Genomic DNA, 15,831 nt, shown 5'->3' on the forward strand with positions numbered 1-15,831 from the left:
GGAAAGGACAGCCACGGGGGCAGGAAGGCTTAGGTTTAGGGGCTCCCGGGGGACTTAGGGCTAGGCACCCCCCCCCCCCGGGATGGTTAGGCACCCCCCTCCCCCGGGAGGGATAGGCAAGGAGAAGGGGGTTAGGTATAGGCACCCCCGGGGCGAGGTTAGGGTTAGGCACCCCCCCTGGAGGGTTCGGTTAAGAGTGCGGAGAGGGGGGTTAGGTTTAGGCACCTCTGGGGGGAGGTTAGGCACTAGGGGGGAGGATAGGGTTAGGCGCCCCTAAGGCAGGGTTAGGGGAGGGGGAGGGTTATGCTACCCATCCACTAGGTGATTAAACCTAGTGATTGAGCGATAACGACCGTCGTTATCGCTCAATCGCTTGGTAATCGCCCGCAAATCGTGCAGTTTAATGTCTAATATGACCAGCAATGCGCGTACACACTAGGGGTGTGCACCGGCCACTTTTCGTGTTTTGTGTTTTGGTTTTGGATCTGGATCTTTCTTCGTGTTTTGGATCTGGATTGGTTTTGCCAAAACCACCCTTCCGTGTTTTGGGTTCTGGGTTTTGTGTTTTGGATCTGTATTTTTTTTTAAAAAAGCATAAAAACAGCTAAAATCACAGAATTTGTAGGTTTTTCTGCTCCTATGCTATTATTAACCTCAATAACCTTAATTTCCACTCATTTCCAGTCTATTCTGAACACCTCACACCTCACAATAGTGTTTTTATGTCCAAAACGTTGCACCGAGGTAGCTGGATGACTATGCTAAGCGACACGAGTGGGCGGCACAAACACGTGACCCATCTAGGCGTGAAACTGCAGTGGCAGACAGGATGGCAGTTTGAAAAACTAGGCCCCAAACTGTACATAATGCAAAGAAAAAAAAGAGGTGCAAGATGGAATTGTCCTTGGGCCCTCCCACCCACCCTTATGTTGTATAAACAGGACATGCACACTTTAACAAACCAATCATTTCAGCGCCAGGGTCTGCCACACAACTGTGGCTGAAATGATTGGTTCGTTTGGGCCCCCACAAAACAAGCTGGCAATTAATGTGTCCCTGCACAAACTGGCTCTATGGAGGCAAGATGTCATCCTCATCCTCCTCATCCACCGATTCCTCACCCTCTTCAGTGTGTACATCCTCATCCTCACAAAGTATTAACTCGTCCCCACTTGAATCCACCACCACAGGTCCCTCTGTACCTTCTGGAGGCTGGTCTCCCTGGAAGAGCTGATAATTCATTTTGATGAACATCATCTTCTCCACATTCTGTGGAAGCAACCTCCTACGCCTTTCGCTGACAAGGTTCCCGGCTGCACTAAACACTCTTTCGGAGTACACACTGGAGGGGGGGCAACTCAGGTAAAATAGTGCCAGTTTGTACAGGGGCCTCCAAATTGCCTCTTTTTCCTGCCAGTACAGGTATGGACTGTCTGCCATGCCTACTTGGATGCTGTCACCGATGTAATCCTCCACCATTCTGTCAATGGTGACAGTATCATATGCAGTGACAGTAGACATGTCAGAAATTGTTGCCAGGTCCTTCAGTCCGGACCAGATGTCCAAACTTGGTCCTGCCTGCCCTGCATCACCGCCAGCGGGTTGCTTAGGATACCTAAGTTTTTTCCTGGCAGCCCCAGTTGCAGGAGAAAATGAAGAAGGAGCCGTTGACGTGTCACGTTCCGCTTCAGCTGACAGTGTGTTCACCAGCAGGTCTTTGCACCTCTGCAGGCTTGTGTCGGCCAGAAAGAGAGACACCACATAGGCTTTAAACCTAGGATCGAGCACGGTGGCCAAAACGTAGTGGTCTGATTTCAACAGATTGACCACCCTGGAATCCTGGCAAAGCGAATGAAGGGCTTCATCCACAAGTCCCACATGCCGAGCGGAATCGCTCCGTCTTAGCTCCTCCTTCACTTTCTCCAGCTGCTTCTGCAAAAGCCTGATGAGGGGAATGACCTGACTCAAGCTGGCAGTGTCTGAACTGACTTCACGTGTGGCAAGTTCGAAGGGCTGGAGAACCTTGCACAACACGGAAATCATTCTCCACTGCGCTTGAGTCAGGTGCATACCCCCTCCTTTGCCTATGTCATAGGTGGATGTATAGGCTTGTATGGCCTTTTGCTGCTCCTCCATCCTCTGAAGCATATAGAGGGTTGAGTTCCACCGCGTCACAACCTCTTGCTTCAGGTGATGGCGGGGCAGGTTCAAGAGTGTTTGCTGGCGCTCCAGTCTTCGGCACGCAGTCGCTGAATGGCGAAAGTGGCCAGAAATTTTTCGGGCCACCCAAAGCGTCTCCAGCACGCCCCTGTCGCTTTTCAGAAAATTCTGCACCACCAAGTTTATTGTGTGAGCAAAACATGGGACGTGCTGGAATTTGCCCAGATGTAATGCCCGCACCATATTGGTGGCGTTGTCAGATATCACAAATCCCCAGGAGAGTCTAAGTGGGGTAAGCCACTGGGCGATGATTTCCCTCAGTTTCTCTAAGAGGTTGTCGGCGGTGTGCCTCTTACTGAAACCGGTGATACACAGCGTAGCCTGCCTTGTAACGAGCTGGCGTTTCTGAGATGCTGCTACTGGTGACGCTGCTGCTGTTGCTGCGTAAGGTGATACATCTACCCAGTGGGCTGTCACAGTCATATAGTCCTTAGTCTGCCCTGTTCCACTTGTCCACATGTCCGTGGTTAAGTGGACATTGTGTACAACGGCATTTTTCAGGACACTGAGGACACTTTTTCTGACGTTTCTGTACAGTCTCGGTATCGCCTGCCTAGTGAAGTGGAATCTAGACGGGATTTGGAACCGGGGACACACTACCTCCATCAATTGTCTAAATCCCACTGCACTAATGGCGGATACCGGACGCACGTCTAACACCAACATAGCAGTCAAGGCCTCAGTTATACGTTTTGCTTCAGGATGACTGCTGTCGTACTTCATCCTCCTCGCTAAGGACTGTTGGAGGGTCAATTGTTTAGTAAAAGTAGTGGTGTTCCTACTTCCTCTCTGGGATGATGAACGACTCCCAGCAGCAGCAACAGCAGCAGCGGCAGCAGTAGGCGTAGCAATGCAGGATCCTCCGGAGGAATCCCGGATAGGAGAGTCAGTCATGCCAGTGACATGGCCTGCAGGACTACTTCCGATCCTGACTAAGGAGGAAATTGACGAGGAGGGAGTTGACGGTGTGGTTTGCAGGCGCTTGGATACAACAGGACAACGGGATTTAGGTGTCCCTGGACTGCTTACGGTCTTAGCCAAAGTTTCTGAACTTGACAGTAACTTTTTATGAACGCGCTGCAGGTGCCGTATAAGGGAGGATGTTCCTAGGTGGTTGACGTCCCTACCCCTACTTATTTCACCTTTACATATGGTACATATGGCAAGACAGTTGTTGTCCGGATTTGGATAGAAATATTGCCAGACCAAAGAGGTGGAATGTTTGGTCTTCTGCCCAGGCATGACCGTGATGGGCTTTTTCATCCCACGGACAACAACTGTCTCCCCCGGAGCCTGATTTAAACAAACCACATCACCATCAGAATCCTCCTCGCCAACTTCCTCCTCAGCGCCAGCTACACCAGTATCCTCATCCTGTTGTACTTCAACAGTGACATCTTCAATTTGCATATCAGCAAGTGGACTGTGGGTGCTCCTTTCAGCACTTGCAGGGGGCGTGCAAATGGTGGAAAGAGCCACCTCTTCCCGTCCAGTGCTGGGAAGGTCAGGCATCGCAACCACCACCACACTTGGACTCTCCTTGGGGATTTGTGATATCTTCTTAGAAAGCACAGTTCTTCGCTGTGCTTTTGCCAGCTTAACTCTTTTGATTTTTTTAGTGGGAGGAGGGCTTCCATCGTCATGTGAAGCTGAACCACTAGTCATGAACATACTAGGGATCGACCTTAGCCGTTCCTTGCCACTCCGTGTCGTAAATGGCATATTGGCAAGTTTACGTTTCTCTTCAGCTGATTTAAATGTCTTTTTCAAGGTCATTTTCCTGAACTTTGCCATTTGGGATTGTATGTGCCCTCTACTATGACATTGGGCATCGGCCTTGGCAGACGACGTTGATGGCATGTTATCGTCTATGTCATGACTAGTGGCAGCAGCTTCAGCACTAGGAGGAAGTGGTTCTTGATCTTTCTCTATTTTATTTTTATCGGAGAAAGTTTGGTCCTCCATTTATGTTATATCGATTTGATATATACGTGCGGCTAAACACAGAAAATAATTTTTTTTTTTGTTTGGACTGGAGTGTACTTTGTGGGTTACAGCACCCTTTAACGGTCAAGCCAGCCGGCCCTTTACTTATGACACAGGCGCACTCTTGGCACTACTTTGTTGATGCACGTGCGGCTACTGCGCACACAATTCACAAACACAGAAAATAATTTTTTTTTGGTTTGGACTGGAGTGTACTTTCGGGGGTTACAGCACCCTTTAACGGTCAAGCCAGCCGGCCCTTTACTTATGACACAGGCGCACTCTTGGCACTACTTTGTTGATGCACGTGCGGCTACTGCGCACACAATTCACAAACACAGAAAATAATTTTTTTTTGGTTTGGACTGGAGTGTACTTTCGGTGGTTACAGCACCCTTTAACGGTCAAGCCAGCCGGCCCTTTACTTATGACACAGGCGCACGCTTGGCACTACTTTGTTGATGCACGTGTGGCTACTGCGCACACAATTCACAAACACAGAAAATAATTTTTTTTTTGGTTTGGACTGGAGTGTACTTTCGGGGGTTACAGCACCCTTAACGGTCAAGCCAGCCGGCCCTTTACTTATGACACAGGCGCACGCTTGGCACTACTTTGTTGATGCACGTGCGGCTACTGCGCACACAATTCACAAACACAGAAAATAATTTTTTTTTTGGTTTGGACTGGAGTGTACTTTGGGGGTTACAGCACCCTTTAACGGTCAAGCCAGCCGGCCCTTTACTTATGACACAGGCGCACGCTTGGCACTACTTTGTTGATGCACGTGCGGCTACTGCGCACACAATTCACAAACACAGAAAATATTTTTTTTTTTGGTTTGGACTGGAGTGTACTTTCGGGGGTTACAGCACCCTTAACGGTCAAGCCAGCCGGCCCTTTACTTATGACACAGGCGCACGCTTGGCACTACTTTGTTGATGCACGTGCGGCTACTGCGCACACAATTCACAAACACAGAAAATAATTTTTTTTTTGGTTTGGACTGGAGTGTACTTTCGGGGGTTACAGCACCCTTAACGGTCAAGCCAGCCGGCCCTTTACTTATGACACAGGCGCACGCTTGGCACTACTTTGTTGATGCACGTGCGGCTACTGCGCACACAATTCACAAACACAGAAAATAATTTTTTTTTTGGTTTGGACTGGAGTGTACTTTCGGGGGTTACAGCACCCTTAATGGTCAAGCCAGCCGGCCCTTTACTTATGACACAGGCGCACGCTTGGCACTACTTTGTTGATGCACGTGCGGCTACTGCACACACAATTCACAAACACAGAAAATAATTTTTTTTTTGGTTTGGACTGGAGTGTACTTTCGGGGGTTACAGCACCCTTAACGGTCAAGCCAGCCGGCCCTTTACTTATGACACAGGCGCACGCTTGGCACTACTTTGTTGATGCACGTGCGGCTACTGCGCACACAATTCACAAACACAGAAAATAATTTTTTTTTTGGTTTGGACTGGAGTGTACTTTGGGGGTTACAGCACCCTTTAACGGTCAAGCCAGCCGGCCCTTTACTTATGACACAGGCGCACGCTTGGCACTACTTTGTTGATGCACGTGCGGCTACTGCGCACACAATTCACAAACACAGAAAATATATTATTTTTTTAGCACTTGGGGGGAGCACCCCTGATGTACAGAGCACCCCCTGGACAACACTACAGCACTCCTTTAGGACTGGGACACTGCACAGGACTTTGGAGTGGACACAGCCCCTATGGAGAACTGACTGCACAACACAGTCCAGCCAGCCCCTATGGACTTTGAAGTAGTGGACACAGCCCCTATTAACAACAGCAGCACAGCACAACACAGCCAGCCCCTATGGACTTTGAAGTAGTGGACAACAGCAGCACTACACTACACTACACTACACAGCCCTAACTCCCACCCTCCCTCTTCACTGTCCACAGCCGAGTGAGAAAATGGCGCCGACGTGTGTACCTTATATAGGATCCAAAACCCGCGAGACTCGGAAGGCGGGAAGATGACGTTTTGCCTCGATTTCAGATCCGAGTCAGGCGGGAAAAGTCGAGCCTGACTCGGATCGGACTCGGATCGGGGGGGTTCGGATTTCAGAAATCCGAACCCGCTCACCCCTAGTACACACTGGTCGTATTGGACATCTATCATCGGGCAAACATGCTGGTCAACCTGATGATAACGTCAGGTTCAGCATGTTACCAGATGATTGATGAGCCTGCACTGAATGACTGCTTGTTCAGTGTAGGCACATCACAGCCATAGAAACGACAGCACGATTACAATGTCATAATCGTGCTGTCGTTTCTATGTCATGTAGTGGATGGGCAGCATTAGGGTTATCTTTAAAACTCACCTTGTTGGGCTCTTCATTCTCTGCCTTCCGGCGTCAGTATTACATCCGCCTGGCTTAAATCCGCCGGTATGTCATACCGATTCCAGAAATAACTTTATAGTAAGACTGCATTACACAGACTTTGCACAAAAATGTCAGCAGACGTACATCCTACAGTGAACACATAAAACTGGATATCTAGGATAGGATACGCTACAAGATCACTCCTGGAATAGAAAGAAAGCAATATAGTTGTCTTAACATTAGTAAACCATTCAGAATGTGTGTAATTTGCAGAAAATAAACCAACATCAAAAAAAGACCATACATCGTATGTTAAAGGACAGTGAATACCCGCACAGTTATATATATATATATATATATATATATATATATGTATAAAATGTTAGATGCTACAGCACATTGTATCTCAAAGGAAGTGTGATCTCTCCAGAATTAACTGTAGCAAGAACTAAATGTAAATGATGGAGAATTAACGCACAGTTGTGCTGTCACCAGGGCCGTAGCTAGGGTAGTGCGGCCGGTGCCATCGCACAGGGCACCACAGGTCAGGGGGCGCTGTTTGGGCCTGTCAAATTTCTGTTTATTATCATTCTTGTTTGCTTGTAGCTTCCTCTTATTTCATCCCCAGCATCTCCTGGCCTCTCCTATCTCTTCCCTGGCCCTTCCCCATGAAGCCATTCCCCTTTTTTGGGTGCATTATATCCCTTTGAAAAATTAGGGGGGCGCCAATGCTCTTTCTGGCACAGGGTACCAAAAAGTCTAGTTACGGCTCTGGCTGTCACTTTTATTTAATATTTACAGTATAATACTCGGATGCGTGCTGTTATAGCTTTAGAGGCAATAGAAATTGTTATTAAAATATACAGAGCCAAAATGTGTTTAGTTTCATAATTATTTTGTATGGTCAAGAACATGTCCTTTTACAAGTTTGAATACACTAAAATGCTAAACTTTGTTTTTTAATATTTTTTTAAAGTTTTGTAATCGCTTCTCAGTGTCATATTGAATTTTTTTTGTTTCCAGCATCGACCAATAGACAGTAGTTCTAATGAAGGACACAAGCCAGATAAGTTGATAGGACACATCGAGTTTAAGAATATCCATTTCTCCTACCCAAGTAGACCTGATATACAAGTGAGTATTAATCATTGGAAAGTATAACAATGCATATGTCTAGCCCAGATCACAATATATTCCCATTATCTACACTGGAGGTTATATATAACCAGACTGTCAGGATCAAATCTGGGCATCTCCTTTAAGGTGCGTATCCATTAGGCGATGGGGTGACGTCAGTACGATTACGATATCGCAATCGTACCATCGTTCCCCATCCCCTGTAGTGTCTATGTCGTTCAGTGTAGGCACCCACCCTCATCCCTGAACATGGCCAATCTGTCGTTATCGGCAGATTGACCGTCAGGTTCAGGCGATGATTGATGTCGGAAATGACCAGCGGGAGCGCACATCGCTGGTTTCCTACATTATAGTGCACGATTGGTTTCCTACATTATAATGCACGATTAATGACTAACTGAACGATTACGATGTCATAATTTTTCAATTGCTCATTAATATCTGCTAGTGGATATGCGGATTTAGGGCCTGATTCAGAGCCGCTCGTAAGCGGCAGCTCGTTCGCTCCGAGCGATGTTTGCCCAACTGCGCATGCGTACGGATCGTTATACGCATGCGCGAACCAGTCAGTGCGGCCGAAATTCATGTGCTCGCAAAATAGCGAATGCCTGCTAATTTGAGTGACAGGATGAGGCGTATGTGGGTGGTAACAGGGGAAGGTGCTTGAAAATGGGGAGTGGAGATCCGATCGCAGGCGTGCTTAAAGGTCAAAACGGGCGTTTTATGGGTGTGCATATTTAAAACAGCAGCGTCATTGACCACATCACTGGGTTATTTTTTAGCCAGAACTTCTCGCAAAATTGTGGTAGCAAAAACCAACCACAAGAATAGCGAGCAGCTCATTCCCTGTTCGATGTACTGAATTAATCTAATAAATAGCGGACATGACGTAGGATGCGAGCGGCCAGGGGGCGTAGTTTCCCAAAAAACGACCGCAAGTTTTGTTCGCTCGTTGAGACCTAGAGGCGTGAACAGACCGCAAACAGCGAACGGTTCATTTGAATAGCCACCCCTATTTTCTGGACGAGCGAGCGCAAATAGCGACCGGCTCTGAATCAGGCCCTTAGTGCTTTCGAGATGGAACATTTGAACCTGTGCAAAAATGCATATTGAACCTTATGCAAGGTGAACCTAGAGTAATTATGGGAATTTGAAGAGTAACTAAGTAAATGCTCAACAAACTGTGTACAAATAATGCAAGCTACTATTCCTCGTGCTTTTTACAGATGAATGTCTGTTTAATATATGATTATCTCTATGTACATGATTATCTCTGGCAGCACAGTAGACTCTGGTTTACTAACCATGTGCAGGTCTTCGCCCGTGCCAAGTTCCCGGAGACCTCTTTATTGCCTATACGCAAAGCACCAGGAAAATGGAAGCTGCACCATTTTCCCAGTGATTGTTGCTGTACTGCAGTGCCGGCCGATGTGGGGCTCCGGACAGGTAGGTATCATTATGGATGTAGGGTGTACGGTATGGGCCCCCCATGACCCTGGGGCCTGTGTGTCCCGCACACCCTGCACCTATTATTAATATTCCAATGAAATATACTTATATAGTGCTTTGCTCACAAGCAAATTAAACTTACAGCAAAAACATGTATATGAAATGACATTGTACGACTGACCATCAGCTTCACAACGCACTGAAAATAATTTTAATGACAAGTTTATCATTATTTCTATATATTTTTGTATTGTATTGTAGATTTTAAAGGGTCTGAACCTCCAAGTTAAAGCTGGAAAGACTATTGCCCTTGTTGGGTCCAGTGGCTGTGGAAAAAGCACCACAATTCAGCTGTTACAGAGATTCTATGATCCTTCAATAGGGGAGGTAAGTGTCTGTGACCATCCCTTACTGTTAAATATAGATATTTGTTTAATCGATGAAGTCAGAGCTGGGGGGCTAGTTGGTGTAATATGTTCTTCCTGATCCTAGGTGACGGTAGATGGACATGACGTGCGGACTCTCAATGTGCAGTGGCTAAGAGAAAATATCGGAGTCGTCAGCCAGGAGCCCATTTTATTTGGAACGACAATCCGAGAAAATATCCGCTACGGAAGAGAGGATGTTACCGACGCTGAGATCGAACAAGCGACTAAAGAAGCCAACGCCTATGACTTTATATCTAAGCTTCCAGATGTAAGATAACATTTCTTATATGGACTGCACACAAATATTCAGGAACAAACGTCCTTTATCTGTCTGAATGTATCACTGTCTGGCAGGGGTCAGAAATTATTTAATTTAATTTCAATATCTTAAGTATCATGACCTATCTAAACCTCTGTTTTTGCAGCTCTTTAATATAAGCCACCTAGAGTTTAGGTTTAGTGATCCCTAATGCCGCCTGTGGCTGTCCAGCTGTTATTGAATTAGTACTCCTAGCATTCTTTGCAAACTGTTCTTATATTGTTCAGCAGTAGAACCACAGGTTACTCACCACAGCTATATACTATTATACCATTGAAATTATTTCTCCATAACCTACAGCTGTATTATATATTTTATGTAATTTATGCAAGAGAATTATGTGTTGATTTGTTTTATATTATTCTTTCCAGGGGTTAAACACAATGGTTGGGGAAAGAGGAGCGCAGCTCAGTGGAGGCCAGAAGCAAAGAATTGCTATTGCTCGGGCCCTAGTACGTAATCCCAAAATCCTGCTGCTGGATGAGGCGACATCAGCTCTGGATACACAGAGTGAAAGTATTGTGCAGAACGCTTTAGATAAGGTATATATAGGCCATGTTATTTAATTAATCTATTAAATTAATCCCTTACAATGGTTGGTTGTTGTCCTATATGTTGATTGTTTTGTACGCACTATATAAATATTATTTATACTTGTTCTCGTTCTTTATAAGGCTAGAGCTGGCCGTACCACAATTGTGATAGCTCACCGGCTATCCACCATCCGATCAGCTGATGTCATTGCTGGATTTCACAATGGCGTGGTGGTGGAACAAGGATCGCATGAAGATTTGATGAATAAAAAAGGGGTTTACTATTCTCTTGTAACGCTGCAGGTATTGTATTATTTATTTTCTTGGGAAATTTATTTGTAAAATATGCTTCTTTTATGTAGAGATGTGCGGGTTCATATTCCCGGAAACCGAACACAGCCAAACCTAGGGGTTCAGAGAGTTCCGGCTTGGGTCTTCCCGCCAAGTTCAGATACCAAAACAAGGCAAAAATTCATATTCCCGGCGTTGGATATCGTGTTTTTGGATTGCATATTAAAAGTCCTTCCCTCATGATCAGAAGCCATTTCACACAGGAAAGCAGAGGGAGAGGGTTGGGCTGGAGCACTGTGAGGCACTGTGCTAAGAAAAAAAATCTTTAGCAAGCCATCAGGGCACCATTAGGGTGCTATTAAATTGGGAGAAGTTAGGTTTGAGAGTTTAATAGGTAGATCTGGAGACAGGAGTTGGGAAGTGTGACTGCAGGCATCATTGTCACTTGTCAGAGCATCTGAGTTTGACTCACACAATGCACACTCACACACTGCAAATGGTGCAGATAAACAGACTAGCTACTATCTGTGTTGCTGTTGATTGTGTTTGTATTTTAAAGTGAACCTGCACCATTTATTCTGCAGTTTGAGGCTGCTGCACCCCAAGAAGACCTCTTGGTTTTGAATTTTCTTTTTCCCAGTTTATTTATATATATATATATATATATATATATATAATTTTTTTTTTTGGGGGGGGGGGAAAGCAACAAAGAGCCAGCAGTCACGTTTGGTAGATTTATTGTGAAGGTCCTAATTGGTTTTCCTCAGGGGCTACTGGTGCATAATGTCCCTGCTTGTATTTATCCTAAAAATGTCCATTTTAATATACAACATAAAGGTAGGTGGGAGGGCCCAAGGACAATTCCATCATGCACCACTTTTCATTATGGGCATTGCCAAGATTGTGTGTGTTTGACAGGCAGTGCATATTATGGCTTGGGTAGGTGGACCTGGTGCTGATGATGCCAGTGCTCAGAATCCTGGCAGCATAATCCCGACGGGAAATCCCGAAGCATGCAGGTAAGTATTGTAACTCTTCCTCTAACCCTACCCTTAGCCCACCTTTCCTGCAGCCTAACCCTAATCCCCCCTGCAGCTTAACCATAACCGCCCCCCACCCCAGCCTAACCCTATGCTCCCACAGCCTAGCTTTAACCCTCTCCCTAGTGTCTAACCCCTAACCATAATATTCACTGTCGTAATCGCAGCCGTCAGGATTCTGGGGCCGCCATTCTGACTACTGTCAGGATTCCGGTGCCAAGATACTGACCGCCGGCACTGTGTGTGCGCGCGATGTAGACTACTTCCCTATATTACTGTATTTTACTGCGGCGTTCATGTTTTGTTTTTTGAAATGCCATCCATTTTGGATGCTTGTTTTTTAAAAGTGTTTTCTATTTCTCTGATTTTTTTTTTTACATAGTTATATTAACACTATAATTTAATCAAACAATCAATAATGCTTTACCTTGCTTCCACTAAATACTCCACCTCTAGTTGTCTGTGCTGGCCTCAGCCTCTGGACTAGTTCTGGATTAATGAAAACATTCTATAGCAGCATGTAGTTTGTTTTAAACTGCCATCATGTCTGCCACTGATGTGCCACTATGTTTCCTGTGTTTGTGCCGCTGCTTTGTCGCTTAATTTAGCCAACCCGCTCGCCGAAGCAGACTGGATATTAATGTGACTGAGGTTAATAATAATGTAGGAACAAAAACAGGACCAAATTACATAATTTTAGCTGCTTTTATAAAGAAAAAAAAAATAAAAACATTATAAATGAGTGTGGTTTTGGCAAGACCAAAACATGGTGATGAATTAGAACCAAAATCAAAACATGTCTGCACACATTTCTAGCTTTATGTCACTGGTTTGAGAAGTATATATGCAAAACTAATAAACTACACTATATAGAGCACTATTAGAATAAATAAAATGTTTGCAATTTTCTAAAACTAACATTCTGAAAAGTCTTAATTTTCACTAAAAAGAATGACTCAGTGGTTAAGTGCACAGGTTCTAAAATAGTGACACAGAGAGTTCCTAGAGACCTTGCCCCAGTGTCCACAGCTTAATATTTATACATAGAACCCAAAACTGTATTTATTTTCCCCCAACTTATTTGTTTCGAATAATATAATTTTATAAATATATGTCATGGTTCCAGCAAGCCATTGTAGTTCTACAGTACTCAATGTTTTTTGAATTTTTGCTATTACCCTGACCCATACCCATACACAGTGTTGCAAGGATGAGCTGCACTGCTATTCAGCAAGGGGCTGGTTTGCCCAAAGAGAGGTGAGGGGGCACACATTTTTGACCAGGTTGTAGCTGGTTTAAAATTCTGAAAGGGTTAGTAAGTTCCACACAGTAATTATAGTACTTAATCTACTTTGACTAACAAATCCTACCCTGACACCATTGCCCAAAGGTTGCCAGGAAGCGCCCCGCGCTATTTAAACATGAGGTTTGCCCTGGGAATTCCTTCTTTTTTTTAAATTGTCCCGAATTTCTTAGTGAATGCTTTGGTCTGGCAAGATGGGCCTGCGTGCACATTTTGACAGGGGAATGCCATAGGTCACCCTATTTTAATATAGCTATTCCGAGCCTGGCATAACCTGGTACTGGTTGATGCATTTGCAAGAGACCCCATGCTCGATGTCCTCCTGCTTTTGCGTCCACCAAGCTTGGTGATAGCAGTAGCGCTGTTTACTTATTTTAGGCAAAGTGAACGCACATGTTTATTTAATATGACAGTCATCTAGTAAAAGTTTTACGTCTACATTTAGGTCACAGGATGACAGCGTACCCCAATCAGACTCACCATGTTTATGTGTCCATTTGTTTTTGTTTGTTTTTTAATCACAGAATTATGACAAAAAGGAAGAGGAAACAGAAGATGATGATGAGGAAACAGAAGATGAAGGAGGAGAACTGTTTGATTATGATGATATAGCCACTGAAGATGATCCAGAGATTGCTGCTGATGGCTTGGAGAACATAAGCAGAAATGACTTGCACAGACATTCCAGCAAGAGGAAAAGTAAAAGACTTACAAAAAGGAAATCCCAGTCCAACAATTCTCCCACCAATGCAAATGGGGTAAAACACATAACCAAGTACATATTACTATATTTTAACATTGGTCCAGTTCTGTTGATAGTCACGCTATTTTTTTAAATTTAATAAATCATATTAATATTACAATGTTTTTCCATACAGGTTGTGGAAGAGGAACTTCCCTCTTTCTCTCTTCGTAGAATACTAGCGCTCAACAAACCAGAAATGTTCTTCATAGTCATTGGCGTTATCGCTGCAGCCATATCTGGTGGCATATACCCAACTTTTGCAGTCGTTTTTGGGAAAATTATTGGGGTAAGATTTTTATTCAAGTGCACATAATAAATGTGATAACCTTATTCATTTCTATTGTGTTTTGAATTGCTCTGAGCCATCTTTTATGGCTTTTTCTGTTATCATTTTAGTCATTCAGCATCCAAGATGAGAATGAAAAAAGTCAAAGGACAATCTTGCTTTCCCTTATGTTTCTTGCGCTGGGAGTGATCAGTCTAATAGTATACATTGTCATGGTATGTATGCTTTTTACTTTAGTAACCTTTCTGAAAATTTTTATTTTATGAAACCTTATACATAAATGATATATGTGAACACCTAAAGGGGAGAACTGCAATGAAAAATAATGCATTTTCTTTTTTGTCTTTCAGGGCTTTGCTTTTGGAATATCGGGAGAAAATTTAACCATGAGACTAAGGTCTTTATCATTTAAGGCACTCCTCCGCCAGGTACAGTAGGTTGTTTATTGGATTAAGGGCCTGATTCAGCACGGATCGCAACGCTACGTTCGCACACACCCGGACGATGTTTGCAGTCTGCGCATTCGTATGCATCGTACTGCGCGTGTGCGAACTAGCCACTGCGATCGGGATGGGATCGCAGTGAGCACGCAGAGGATTGGCAGAGTGATTGACAGGAAGTGACCATTTGGGGGTGGTGACGGGAGTGGTCAGAGAAACACAGGCGTGCCTGTGCATTTGGCCGGGTACGTGCGAACGCAGCGCTGCGATCCGTGCTGAATCATGCCCTAAATACACGTTTGTTTTGCACATCTAGACCATACCTTCCAACTCTTCCTGATTGTCAGGGAGACTCCCTGAAATAGTAGCAAATGGACATTTTCACCTGCAATTGTAGAAATTAAGTTATCAGGCCATTCATTAAGAAGGTAAAGCAGGAGATATTACCTTCCTCTTCCGAAATGGCCCGCTGTCCCCGTACACTAGTATGGGGACAGCACTAGTATGGGGACAGAATTCATCAAGCTCGGAAAATACAATATTTTTGGAGATTGATTGCGGTAGCATTCGCCATCTTCAGATGGCGAGTGTTCCCGCTACCCGGAGTCCCTGGTTGTGAAGAGGGATCCTTTAGAATCCCTCCGTCCCTGTCCGGCTCCTCCCGCTGGACGTCGGGGCTCTTGTGCGCCTGTAGGTCCCACATGCGCACTCGTTACACTGCTCTGAAAGAAGCAGTGAAGCTGCTCGCGAGGACCTGATTTTCGGATGCTGAACTGCTCTGCCGTTCGCGTCTAGTTAGAATATGGACCCTGATAATTAACATCATGAATAGACACCTAAGACTTATTTGTCAAGCTTAAGTAAGTTAATTAATATACATGCGGAAACTGTAGTTTCCACATGTTTTTATTATAGATGAGCGGCTCGGTTTTGGCTCGAATCTCAGAAGCAAAATGTTATCTTTCACGGCTATCTCATCACAGGTGTCAGTGAAAGATGACGTTTTGCCTTGTTTTGTGATCCGTACTCGGTGGAAAAATCCGAGCCAAAACCAAACCGTTCATCGGCAGTAATAATGTATAGACCCATAACCTGTAAATTGAATTCTTCATGCTGGCTCCATAATTCTATAACAGGTTATGCATCTTCAGCATTTTCACTACTGCTTGCTTACTACAAACATTGGGCCTGATTCAGATCCGCTCGCGAGCGAACAGCGCTCTCAAGCAGGTCGATGGTCCCCCACTGCGCATGCCGGAGCCGGCTCCGGCATGCACATGCGC

At 44.9% G+C, this 15,831-nt stretch overlaps 1 protein-coding gene across 4 annotated transcripts in view; it reads left to right on the forward strand.

The window, feature by feature from the left end:
- Positions 1-15,831, forward strand: part of LOC148542032 (ATP-dependent translocase ABCB1-like) — a 180,542-nt gene that overhangs the window by 137,048 nt on the left and 27,663 nt on the right. For all 4 annotated transcript variants that reach the window (XM_088476374.1, XM_088476384.1, XM_088476365.1 and 1 more), the window contains exons 12-20: positions 7,601-7,711; positions 9,425-9,550; positions 9,656-9,859; positions 10,282-10,452; positions 10,585-10,746; positions 13,602-13,835; positions 13,956-14,108; positions 14,219-14,323; positions 14,459-14,536. In XM_088476374.1, coding sequence (XP_088332500.1) covers positions 7,601-7,711; positions 9,425-9,550; positions 9,656-9,859; positions 10,282-10,452; positions 10,585-10,746; positions 13,602-13,835; positions 13,956-14,108; positions 14,219-14,323; positions 14,459-14,536 — 1,344 coding nt within the window. The remainder of the gene's footprint in view (positions 1-7,600; positions 7,712-9,424; positions 9,551-9,655; positions 9,860-10,281; positions 10,453-10,584; positions 10,747-13,601; positions 13,836-13,955; positions 14,109-14,218; positions 14,324-14,458; positions 14,537-15,831) is intronic.

The sequence above is a fragment of the Taudactylus pleione genome, unplaced genomic scaffold (assembly GCF_031769625.1).
Source record: "Taudactylus pleione unplaced genomic scaffold, aTauple2 ptg000016l, whole genome shotgun sequence".
In the NCBI taxonomy this organism is placed as follows: Eukaryota; Metazoa; Chordata; class Amphibia; order Anura; family Myobatrachidae; genus Taudactylus; species Taudactylus pleione.